The 13149-nt window shown below is 43.6% G+C and overlaps 1 protein-coding gene across 3 annotated transcripts in view; it reads right to left on the reverse strand.

The window, feature by feature from the left end:
• The window catches only part of SHC4 (SHC adaptor protein 4), a 67648-nt gene that overhangs the window by 37476 nt on the left and 17023 nt on the right, over positions 1–13149 (reverse strand). For all 3 annotated transcript variants that reach the window (XM_050968816.1, XM_050968815.1, XM_050968813.1), the window contains one exon: positions 3424–3494. In XM_050968816.1, coding sequence (XP_050824773.1) covers positions 3424–3494 — 71 coding nt within the window. The remainder of the gene's footprint in view (positions 1–3423; positions 3495–13149) is intronic.

The raw sequence follows: 13149 nt of genomic DNA on the forward strand, positions 1-13149 counted from the left end.
GTGCAGATATTGGCAGCGACCACCCCCTTGTGAGAGCCTCCATCAAGCTAAAACTGAGAAGTGTGGGACGTAGACTTTATGACATTGACAAGCTAAAGTCCCCTGAAATACAGAAAGCCGTCATTCTGCAGTTAAAGAACAGGTTTCAGGCACTCGCAGACCTTGAAGAAGAGGAGGGGAATGCAGATGAGGAGATCAACAAGAAGTGGGACAAAGTAATAGCAATTTATAAACAGAGCAGTGAGGCCTGTCTAGGATACAGTCAGAAGAGACAGAAGGAGTGAATTACACCCAGCACATGGAACGCTATAGAAACTAAACAAGCCCTGAAGAAAAAAGTTTTAGACAAAATCCCAGAAGCTAAAGGACAAATACCACGAGGAGTATAGCAAGGCACACCGGGAGATCAAACGCCTTGTGAGAGTGGACAAACGACATTATATTGATGCTCTGGCAACACAAGCAGAGGATGCAGCTGCTCATGGGGAACACGGAACCATCTACAAAACGATGCGGTTTATCAGTGGTAGACAGCAGATGCCAGTAAACACGCTCATCAAGGACAAACAAGGCAACCTTCTAATAAAAGAATAAAAACAAGAAATGCACTGGACAGAGCATTGCAAAGAATTGCTGAACAGGGAGCCACCTAAAGAGGAAGCAAACATCCAGGAGGCAGAAGAAGATCTTGATATCAACACAGACACCCCAGCTAAGGAAGAGATCATTCAAGCCATCAAATCCTTAAAAAAAAGGATAACTTGAAAGCAAAATTATTCAAGGTAAATCCTCAGTTAGCAGTATCTATCCTGGCCCCTCTATTTACATCAGTCTGGGAAAGGGAAAAAGTGTCCAATGAGTGGACCACTGCGGTTATAGTGAAGATTCCAAAGAAAGGAACTGTCAGTGATTGTAATAACTGGCGTGGTATCACACGTGGTATCACTTTTATCTGTGACAAGCAAAGTATTGTGTAAGAGCATAGTCCAGCACACATCAGAGGCAGTTGATAGCATTCTCAGAAAAGAGCAAGCCGGTTTTCAGAAAGGGCGTGGATGCACAGACCAGATCTTCACTCTATGAAACATAACAGAACAATGCTTAGAATGGCAACAGCAGCTCTACATAAACTTCATAGACTTTGAGAAGGCTTTTGATAGGATTCACAGGACCAGCCTATGGTGCATTCTGTGGGCATATGGAATTCCTTATTCCAACTTTACATACAGTGTTGATTACAGTGAGCTCAGTTTTGAAGTCAAAACAGGAGTATATCAGTTGTGTGTCATGTCTGCAATCCTCTTCAGCATGGTCATCAACTGGGATAATGCAGTGTACAACAGAAGAGGCATTAAATGGACATACTTCTCATCCCTCGAACACCTGGACTTCGCAGATGATGTCGCTCTCCTATTACATACCCAATACCATATACAAGAAAAAATAACTCGACTCAACACTATCAGCCAACAAATTGGACTGAAAATCAATTGCAATAAGACAGATATCATGGCCTTTAATATTGCCTCACCATCACCAGTACTGATAGAGGATTATGTTCTCACCCATGTAGAAACATTCACATACTTAGGCAGCACCATCAGCCAGGATGGTGGAACAAGCCACGACATCCGGAACAAAATCAATAAAGCCAGGAACACCTTCAGAAGCTTAAATACATCTGGAAATCATCAAAATACAACATCAAAACCAAACTCAAGATTTATCAGAGCTGTGTACTTTCAACATTACTTTATAGTGCAGAATGCTGGGAAATGAGAAAGTATGACATGTCCAAACTGTCTTCATTCCATACAACCTGCCTCAGAAAAATCCTCCATATCTTTTGGTCCAGAACAATCTCAAACCAAGATCTGTTGACACAGTGCAGCCAAGAGAATCTGAGCACCATCATTGCCAGGAGGCATTGGATATGGATCGGTCATGTGCTTTGGATGGAAACTGATTCCATCCCCAGAGTAGCAATAAGATGGACACCTGAAGACAAGCGAAAATGAGGCCACCCGAAAACAATAGGGTGAAGAGCTGTGGAAGCTGAGCTGAAAAATCTGGGGCACAGCTGGGGAACCATTGAAAGACTTGCCAGAAACAAACAAGAATGGAGGAGCTTCATCGCTGTCCTAAATGCCAGAGGCGTCGTGGGAACATGATGAGGAGGATTTTAATTTATTTTTCAAAGGCAGAGGCTCACCTCCAACATTCCGCTTCATACTAAAGCCTCATTTCAAAGTGATGCAGCATCTTATCAAGAGAACCAATATCAGCTTTAGCAACTTCACTTATTAGGTAGATTGGCCCAATTCAAACAGTTTTTGTAATTTTTCAAGTCCCCTTTCCTTAATCTTGTTTTAATCTTCCAGGGGATGATTATAAACTTTTCCTTCCATGTTCCCATCACTCCTCAGCCCTGCGCAAACACAAATACACTGAGGAGCAGAAATGCCCCTTGGGAATTCCCCCAATATACAGGTGGTGTAGTTGGGTGCCGGAGGCGTAACTCGCATTCCCTGACTCCCCAACATAAACTGGGCTGGAGGATGGTTTGGGATGGGAGGGAGCATGTCTGGGGCACTGCCAGAATATTCTGGCAATTGTGGCTGGAGAGCAGCTCACGGGCAGCTGGCCTTTGCAGCAGCCCAGAATCTTAGAGGGACAAAGGTTGGGTGGGCACAGAGCTCCCTGTCCACACACACTTAGGCTGTGCCTCCTGCATGGGGCAGCACAGAATCTAGCCCCAGCTGTTAAAGGGCTTTTCATAAGCCATGTTGCTTCCCGATAAGGAGTTTCTTTTGAAAGGGAAAAGTAGCATTCATTTTGAACCTCAACCGCCAATCCACACACTCACACACAAATATAGAGTAACATGGACTTCGCAGACAGGTAAAAGAAAAATAAAGGAAAGGAATTTCTGGGCCTTCACAGTCCTGTCACAGTATCTTTTAAAAAACACTAATGCCTCACTCCAGTAGACTGAATATCAACACCCATTCACTTGATCTGCAGAGGAAGTTACAAACTTACAAAGATAATATAACACAAAGTATTTCAGCCCTGATGGAACTCTTCTGAACCCTGATGAGTTATAACATGGTGTTTTTTTATTATTGGTCAAACCCAGAGGTTTAGTATCTGTGAACAAAGTATTTTGGTCCCATCTGTGTCCAAAAAGAAGCATGAAAGGGGAGAGACCTCAGGATGGGGGCCCTGTGTGGTGGTGGTGGTGGTGGTGGTGAACACAGTTTATTTTCTAGTGCAGACACAGCCTATTGTGATCATCAGATATTTTAGATCACCACCTGAGAAAAAACAGAAGTCTGCAGAGAAAACCCACATTTAAGGCTTTGTATCGAAATTAACATTCAGGCTTTGTATTAAGCTGGATGTCAGTCACCCGCCACTTACCTGGTGACCTGTGTCCTGGTGCCAAAGTCCAGAGACCTCATTGACTGCAACACCTCAATACAGCCCATGTACTAGAATAGAAATGGAGAGCAAAAAATCACAGTTATTTAAAAGTTCACCTTGAAAAAACAGAAAGAGGTTCACAGCTGGGTGCAGACATAACTTTGGTCCTTTAAGGACATTAAATAGATGTAGAAACATTTGCACAACCATTTTCAATTCTGCTCAACAATATATATTTTATTTGATTGAATAATGTAATTGACTAAACAATGATTGCAAACAACGTAACGTTAAAAGGAGGCAGGCCAATTAACACACACACAAATCTAACCACCTCCCTCTCCCCGACCCTACTTACCATTGGTTATCTTGTTTCAGTTTGTGCCAGTGTACTAGGTTTACCATTGGACCATGAGGGATGTGAGAGAGGCAGTGGTGATATTTATGCATTAGCAGAAGGGCCATATGCCTTAGGAGCATCCTGCAGAGTGTCCAGACAGGGAGAGAACTGCATGTCACTCCAAATAGGCCAGCATGGAGGGAAGTATTGGTGTGTGCAAGAGGAAGGGCCTTTGGATCCGTACCTGTGCAGATTCAGTGGCTGACAACCCTTGTATAGGCGGTTGGGAGAGCAGTGGCTGCTATTCCAGTCCACAGCAGCATGTGTGGAGGGACTGTATCACAGAGCACCAGCCTGCCCCAGAATCAGTGGATGAATTCTGTCCCTCCAATCTACAGTACACACTTGATTTCCTGCAACAACGCTCATTCACCTGGGCTTTGTACAGGGGTGGGCGTGAAACAAAGAACTGTGTCAGTCAGAACCAAAGTGGAATCTCAGGATGTGTTAGCCTAGGGATCCCTTTGGTGGTTATATATGAACCTATGGACATGTCTATCTCAGTACAATATGCAAGTCAAAGCCACTGACTGATATTACTTCACCCCAAAACATGTACAGTAGAACCTCAGAGTTCTAAACACCAGAGTTACAAACTGATCGGTCAACCACATCCCTCATTTGGAACCATAAATATGCAATCACGCAGCAGCAGGGAATAAACCCCCCTCCCCCCCCACCAAAAAATGCAAATACAATACAGATGCAAGTTCTTCCGGTGAGTTAGCCACGACTGTCTTTTCCTGAATTAAAGCCTTTGTTTGGTGAATAAAAAGAACTATGGTAAGGAGATTATGGAATATTCTCACAGAAGCTACAGCTGAAACTAGCCTAAGGATTTCTGAAATTACTGTTACAGAAATATTTTTAGGGTACCCGTGTTTTGTTCTGTTTAACTGTACAAAGTGGTATTTCTGCTGTTGGAAACTGTGTTCTTTTGTCCTGTAGGGCTGTGATTTAAAAATTAAAGAGATAAAAATCTGAGTTATACATTGCATCATTTATGGAGAATCTTGTGTTCCCTTCTCATTAGTTAGCTCTCACGAAGGGAGTAGCTAAGCGTGCTGCTCAGAAAAGCATTGTAAAAGTGTTTACATGCACAGATTTTAAACTCCATTTTCTCTTAGGAACAGAAATTCAGTGAGCTGGCTGGCGACACTCTGCTACCCTGGATGAAATGAAAGATTCAGAGGAGGGAGTGAGTCATATGCTGAGATCATATGATGTTGAGTAAGTTCACCCTTGCATCCTGAACAGATGCGTGGGAAGCTACTCTAAGCAAAGATTGAAAAAAAAAATCAATACTAGGTTTTTGCAATAAATTACCCTGACTGGAGCTGATCTTATTCACAAAAGATGACTCCTTACTTAAAGCCTGGGTAGAGGAAATGCATTAATATGGCAACTTCCTCAGTTCCCTGATTTGTTTACTGTCCATGAGTGTCCTGAAGCTACACGATCAATAAAGGCTGAATCTCCAGATCTCAGGGGGAAAAGAGCAGGCAAAAGTGTAGAAAGAAGATAGCGGCCAGGGTCCAGGAGAAGCTGGCCAAAGAGAATGGGAGAAGCTGATCAAAGTGAATGGGAGAGAAATGGAAGGCTGTGCCCCAGTATTCAGGAACTTGGGCTGAAGAAAAGACCTGTGGAGCAATCAAAAAGGGACTTAAAGGAGACTGGAACCCCTGCTAAATAACGCAAAAGAGACTACCCTAGAAAATAAAAAGTGTGATGCCTTTGATTTAGGGTCTGTCTACACTGGAGCTGGAGGTGTCACTTCTAGTTCAGGTAGACATACCCACACTAGCGCTGACTGAGTAGTGCACTACCAACAGAAGTGTAGTTGTCATGGCATGAGCAGTGGGATGGACTAGCCATCCAAGTACATAGGTAGGGCTGGGGTCTTACCCAAGTGTTGCCCTAACTACCCTCATGTGCCCCCCCCCGCAACAAAACCCTCTCACTTGAGTTTACTGGTGCTTGTAAACTGGGCTAGCTGGCATGGATGGGGGAGTGGGCTAGAGTCCAGGTTCTGCTTTTGCTCAGGCTGGTAACCACTTTGCAGTGAGGATGCAGGCTCACTCACTTGAGTGTCAGTGGTCATCCACTGCCTTCCCACAATTCCTTTCATGTGCCCAGAAGGACGGGCAAATTCTCCCACAATTCACTGGGAAAGAACAATTGAGCCACTCAGCTTACTGTACCACAGGGAACCATGGAATATGTCCTCAGAAGGCCTAGCGATACTCTCACGGGAGCGCAGCAGTCGGAAGGACGGAGTAACTCTGGTAGCGCTTTGCAGTGTGGCAGCTCAGATCCAGACTAGGCTAAACCCAGGTGCAAATCACCTGAGTTAGCTCTGAAGTGAAGAATGACGGACTGACTCGGTATGGAAGTGGAGGTGGAAGCACTGGCTCCATGAAATAGCCACCTTGGGTACGGAAGGAGTTTGGTTGGAGTCTGAGACTGCTGAAGGTTTGCACAGGCCAGCATTCTCCTGGCTTCCCCCTTTTTGTTTTGAAATGCAGCATAGGCATGGGATTAGCCAACCTAGCATCTGGTGTAAGTGTTTTGGGAGTCAGGAGGAGTGGGATCAAGCCCTTATGAGTATAACGTCCTAACCCTAGTGGTGTAATAAAATACCTTGTAGTACAAGTTATAATATTCTATATATTCTTTCCCATGTTATAATACACTTTTGCATATGAAACTTTCAACACCAATGCTTCTGGGTTAAGAACGTAGTTAAAATCCCAGCAGGGTTAGCTAGAAGGAAGGATGCCTACTTGAACAACAGCCTGGGGCAGGGGCACCTTTAGAAATTACAATGAAATGTGCCACTTCTACACCAATTCGAAGTTAAATCTTGGAAATGTGCTTTCCCCCCATTCCTCGGTAATTGGCTGAGATCAGCAGCCAGGTGAAGAAGGGCTGGCAGATGTTAAACCCTAGCAAGGTAGAGTGGTTATGTTTGAAGAAGAGTTTGCCATCATGGTGAGGCCACAAATTGTCATAGTTCCACAAATTGTCAGGACAATGTGCAAGGTCTTGCTGACTCAGGTCTCGAATAAAGCAGCATTCCCAGAGTCACGTCCTGCCATCTCCAACTGGTTAAGAGACTACATCCCATCCTTGCTGATGATCACTTATTAATGATAATACTGGCAATGCAATTTATTTAGGCTTGAAAGCATCAGCCCTGAGAAAACTGTAGCTATTGAAGAATGCTGCAGCAGACCCACACAGCTTCATAGGTTACCAAGAGCATGTTGCCCTGGAGCTCTGGTCTCTTAACACTGTTTTCTATACAGGTTCAGTGTAATTTGATGTCTTGGTCCTTATTTCCATGCTATAAATGGTCATGACCTAGGATACTTAAAAGGCCACTTCACTGTCCAGGACCTCAATACTGTTGACAGCTCCACTCCTCAAAAACAATCAAACCATCTACTGCTAGGGTGAGGGCATTTGCTGAAGAGACAGGCCTTTCTCAGGGGCCCATGGGGACTGTGGTTTCTCCCACAAGAACTCAAAGCTACTATACACCTTACCATGGTCCAGGTGAAAAGCAAGAAACACTTTTTCAACCTGCTTTTCCCAAACACAGAACACTTTAAATTATTTGTAATATAGATATTTCTAGCAAGCTACCCATGCTATTTTTCCCCTGCAGGACGAATGGAAAGGAAATTCCAACTGCAAGATGGTTTAAGTCTAAATTTGGAAGGTGTTTTAATGCCACAATAGTTGGTTAAGTATAAAAATGTAAATGGAATAGGCCAGAGTAATTAGCTTATTCCAGATTGTTGTAATAAGGGATACAAGTATGAGGGCCAGTTACTTGTATGAGATAAACAGCTGATGTAGCATCTGAATATGCCAATAATAGCTTGATTCTTGCTTTCCAAAGCTGTATAAGGAGGTATTTGTCACGGACACTCAAAGGCCAAAGGAAAGCAGTGGAGAGAATCAAAGCTGGATCAAGGGTACTGCACAGAGCATGAACAGCAGGGAATGCAGATAACATACTGTCCTGACTACAGAAATACTCTGTCCAAGGAAAAGCACCATAATTAAATTTGAGCCCTAGGCTAAGAACATGAGTTCAGCAATTAGGGCTCGATCCTGAAACCACTGAGGTCAATAGTAAAGTTCCCATTGACTTCAATGTGGCAGGGTCAGGCACATACACGATAGTCCCTCTTTCAGGTATGAGGGACAGGATAGGATAGTATGTGCTAGAGAGGATTGTTCCTTGCTAAAGGAGGCCAACAACTCTTCCAGCAGGTATGAGTGTGAGAAGAATCCCGTGGCTCCCTATATTGGATGGGGGAGGGTATTGCTGGATAGCAGGGACTAGACATCCTTATGCAGAAGCTGATTTGGGAACAATTCCTGTGTAACTGAGCTGGGGGAGTTAAAGATGAAATCTTTTCCCTTCTAGTTACAATGGTATGATGCAGAGTCAATGAAAAGCAGGAGGAAAGGTCGTGTGGGAGGAGGTGCCAGGATGCAGCAACATAGGTTATATGAATAGGACTTTGATGACCGCTCCAAGTCTCCTGCCTTTCCTTTCCTTAACACAACTAATACTTACAGTACTAGTTTGAATGGTTGCAGTGATTAACCTAAACAAGCGAGACAGGGAGCAAAATGCTGTGCTTCAAATTAAACCATTCAGCTGAAGCTTTACAATTTTACGTGTTCGTTAACAGAGGTTACTCACTCTTAGGTCAGTTTCAGATCCAATTAGCCAGGAATTGGCACTCTGCGCTTTCAATAAGAACAGGACTGTATTTTGCTGCCGCCAAATAGCTTTGTCTCCAATGTATATGAGTTTCAATACTGACCTCAAGTTCAATTCACTATACGCGTAATGTGGCTGTGTGGGGAAAGCAAGCGTCATAAACATTTGTACTGAATGCTAAAGAGCAAGCCAACAATCCTAGTCTGACTCCAATACTTCTGTACCCAGCAATGCTCTAACAAGAAGCTTTTGAACTAGAAAAAGTTCCCGAGTTTCCCGCCCCTGACTCTTCCTCCCTTTTCTGGGTAATGGTGCCCTGTGTTTGGGAATGTCTCACTCATTGGACTGTACCACACGGAGGTGCTCCAATCGCAGGGTCCCCATCCCCAGTGCGGTTGAACAAACTCTGATCTCTACAGCTCATATGTAGTTGGGGTAAGCTTCTTCATACAACCGTCGGGGGGGGGGGTTTAATAATGCACCTCTGAACTATTAGAGGAGCCAAAGGCTAAAGAAACTGTCACAAAGCCATGGCCATAAATAACAAGCTTCAGTAGCCACTGTACCAAGTCTGATTAAACCAGTGACAGCACTGCCTTCCTGTTGGCAGAGGTTCTCAAACTGGGGGTTGGAACCCCTCAGGGGGTCACAAGGTTATTACATGGGAGGTCGTGAGCTGTCAGCCTCCACCCCAAATCCTGCTCCATCTCCAGCCTTTATAATGGTTTAAATAAATAAAAAGGTGTTTTTAATATATAAGGGGGGTCATCCCCAGAGGCTTGCTTTGTGAAAGGGGTCACCAGTACAAAAGTCTGAGAACTCCTGGTCTAACTGTTAGAAAGGGTTAGGTACTGTCAACAAAACTCTGTAACCAGAGCAACACAGATCAAAATTCTATTTTCGTCAATGCAGAAAGGTGGTGGTTTGAGGTTTGGTTTTGTTCTTTCTTTCTTCTTCTTTCAGTTTTCCGGTTTATAATGTCATTATCAACCACCACCTCAGGCTGCTAATGACCAGCTGAACCTTTCAGTTCTGCCCCAGGTTCTCAGTTCCTCCAGAAGTTCATTAACTGCCTGTTCACCAACCTGCACGGTGCCGAGTTCCTCCTGCAAAGCTCTGAACACCTTCCAACCCCAAACAAAACCCAATAGAGCAAACCAAACACTGCACTACATACACAATTCTCCCCCTAGGGAGAGGATGAAAGAGAGAAAGAATGAACCACATGTGACAGATGTTAGTCAGGTTGCTTCATACACTACTGGCAGGTGCACCGATATTCTGGTGCTGAGGGCAGAATAAGAAGCCATATAAACTAGTATGGAACCCAAATGGAAGCAGGTGGTTCTCAGCATTGGAGCTAGTCAAAATCCTTTAATACAAAAACATTTTGGGATGAAAAATGGCTTCACTCAATGGAAATTTACCCAAGAAAGAACTTCATATTTTGTTGCAATTTTTCATCTTTTCATTCAAAACTCCCTTGGTTTTTTTTTCTTGTCATTTTTTGACCAAAAAAACCAAAAAACCCTGCACCTGTGAGGAATTTCAAATGCATTTCCCAATTGGCTGCACTGGGCAGCCTTGCAAGCTCTAGCCCTAACCAGATTCTTTCAAAGCTCAGTCCTGCATTGAGCTACCAGCTTCAGATGAGGAAAAGGCCTAAGTGGCACCGTTTTCTGTTAGAAACCACTAGCTATAATAAAGAGCCTGGGTACCAATTTAAACTTGGTCAATAAGGAGTTAAAGTTGGTAACAACTGATGGCTATTTGCTGGACTTCTGTCCATTGGAGAGGATACTAGCCATCTCTTCTTGGCTGATGCAGCAGAGACCATGTACAGAGTTTGTGTTACCCGCCTGCCACTCATCGCTAGCAGTACTACCTTCAAAGCAGGGTGAAGCACATGACCAGAGCATCAAGGAAGTTTGCGCTCCCTCTGCCCAGGCTGAATCTGTACTGTGGAAAGAGGAATTTAATCCCCAGGGCTATCAGACAGCAGGACTGCCCAGCATTCAGTAATGCACACACCGTATTTTACAAGCCATCGCAGAGAAATTGCTGTTAGTTGCCACGGGTCACTCCTTTCCTCAGAGGGGTTGATGAACCTGTGTCTGCCATGTTCCCATCTCCCTTCTACTTGTGTAGGGGGAAGAGTACCGAAACAAAGGACTAACCACCATTGATAAGCCACTGGGCCAGGCCGTTATTGACAGGATATACAGGAGCACGATTCATGGGAATTACTAAGTCAGCGGTTACAACAACTGCTGCCTGCTCCTTTCACCCAATGCTCCTGTAAGCTTTTGACCCACGGGGTGGTTCAACAAAACACTTGTGTTCTTATTCATTCTGCCATGGATATTATAATAAAATACTTGCACCTAGTGCTATGCCTGTCACAGCAAGAGAAATACATCCTGGTTCATGAATCATAGATGAGGCTGAGAAGCAGTGAGTCACTGAAGTTAATCTACTTCCCAGGAGAGTCTTGGATTTTTCATTTCTTTATTTTTTTGCGGGGTAGACTTGGCAAAATGCCAAACATATTTGTGTCCATCCTATTTCTGAGTGACTCAAGCCATGTTTTTGGGACTCCATCTCCAAAAAGCCTCAAAAGTCAGAGTGTTAGCTGCATGAGACTCTGCAGGCATAATAAAAACATTGCTGCTACTAAAACTGCATGTGACCCGTTATTTTCTGGCTTCTAGCCAGATCCTGGCCTTTACATTACTAGAGTGTTGTGGGTTTATCAGTTTTCACCAAGCCACGCAATCTGAGCACAGATCCTGGCTTTGCCACAGATTCACTCTGTGATCTTTGGCAAATCATTTAATCTCAAATCCCCCTCTGCCAAGCAAGGATGGCCACTCTTTCCTTTCTCACACCCTTTGCCTACCTTGGCCTCAAACCTGCCAAGACTGAAGACTCTGCATAATATTACACACCTGAGTAGTCCCCCGCTGAAGCCAATGGAACTACTCAGATATGGAAAGTTGTGCAAGTGTTTAAATCTTTGCAGGATTGGGGCTCTAGCATATGAGCTGTTTGGGGCAGGGAAACTGTCTAACCCGTGCCTGGCCCCATGAGGCCCCAACCTCAGCTACTACTGTAACAGAAATCATAATGACAGAAGAAACAAAATGAGAAAATGAGTTTTAAAAAGACCTAGAACCAAATATCCTCAATTTACAATGTTTGGCAGTGTTGAATTTTTGTTTAGGTTTTTTTGAGGGGCGGGGGGGGCAGCAGTTGGTAGTGCTCCCCCATACTCCATGGGAGTTCATCCCCAGGTTGGGACAGTTTTGTAGAGAGCCAATTTGATTGTTTATTTTTAAAATAATACAAGAAAATGCTGTATGGAACATCTATAAAGTTGGCTAGGATTTGACTCAAAATATACCAAACCCTGCCCCCAGGCTCCCCTAATATAACCTGGATAATACAACCTGGATCCTCTCATTAGTTTTCTCATGCAGATTTCAGTAAGACAAATTACCTGTGAGTAAAGGCAGGATTGCACAGGGCAACATGAGAACATCCATACTGGGTCAGACCAATGGTCCATCTAGCCCAGTGACAGATGCTTCAGAGGGAATTAACAGAACAGGGCAATTACTGAGTGATTCATCCCCTGTTGTCCAGTTCCAGCTTCTGGCAGTCAGAAGTTTAAGGACACACAGCGCAAAGGGTTATATCCCTGATCATCTTGACTAATAGATGGACCTATCCGCCATGAAATGGAGTAGGGTAGAAGAGCTCCTGTGCATGATCTCCCAAGAAAAACCTCATAGTGGACATAGTATTTCTCACTTCCTGCATTAAGGCCAGTCTTGCAAACCGCCTTACTCAAGACACCCCAACTCATTTCACAGAGGTTACCCAACAGCTATCAGATAAATAGCACTTATGTTGGTAAAGTTCTCAGATCCTTCAAGAGTACTGTGAGAAAATGTAAGCTACATGATATTAGTACATTATATAATATTAAATTCTAAATTAACTGACAATTTCCCCTTCCATATTTTTAATAGGGGACTCCAGTAAATAAGACTTGTTACAGAAATGTGCTTAACAAAATCATGCAAGATTTTGCAGACTGTTCATACTATTGATTTAGAGACTGAGCTGTTTTAGTACTGTTAAAGTACTGTTTTATGGTCTGATCCAATGACCATGGAAATGATCCCTAGCAACCTCTGTGGACTGGGCTGCTGGGGGTTGGATGGTGTTAAGGAAAGATACTATTTTCATCTGTCTGTATCCCTGTTGTGAATAGAACGTATAGCCAGCCTGGCTTTGAGACTGTTGTGCATAGTTGTAATCACTGCTTGGCAAGCCTTGTCCACAGTAATTATCAAATTGAGACTAGCAAGTATAGTACAGTAGCTCACTGTGCAGTCCTCACTCTGATTATAATGAATACCGACAGTCCCTCACATTCTATTGGCAAACAACATATAGACAGTTCATGCTGTCTAGTTACTCAGTCTTTCTATAGGAAGACACCGATTAGGCAGTACATGAGAAAAAAGAATATGTAAATACATTTTCTTCTATACTCTGTAAAAGATCAAGT

The sequence above is a fragment of the Gopherus flavomarginatus genome, chromosome 9, assembly GCF_025201925.1.
Source record: "Gopherus flavomarginatus isolate rGopFla2 chromosome 9, rGopFla2.mat.asm, whole genome shotgun sequence".
Lineage (NCBI taxonomy): Eukaryota > Metazoa > Chordata > Testudines > Testudinidae > Gopherus > Gopherus flavomarginatus.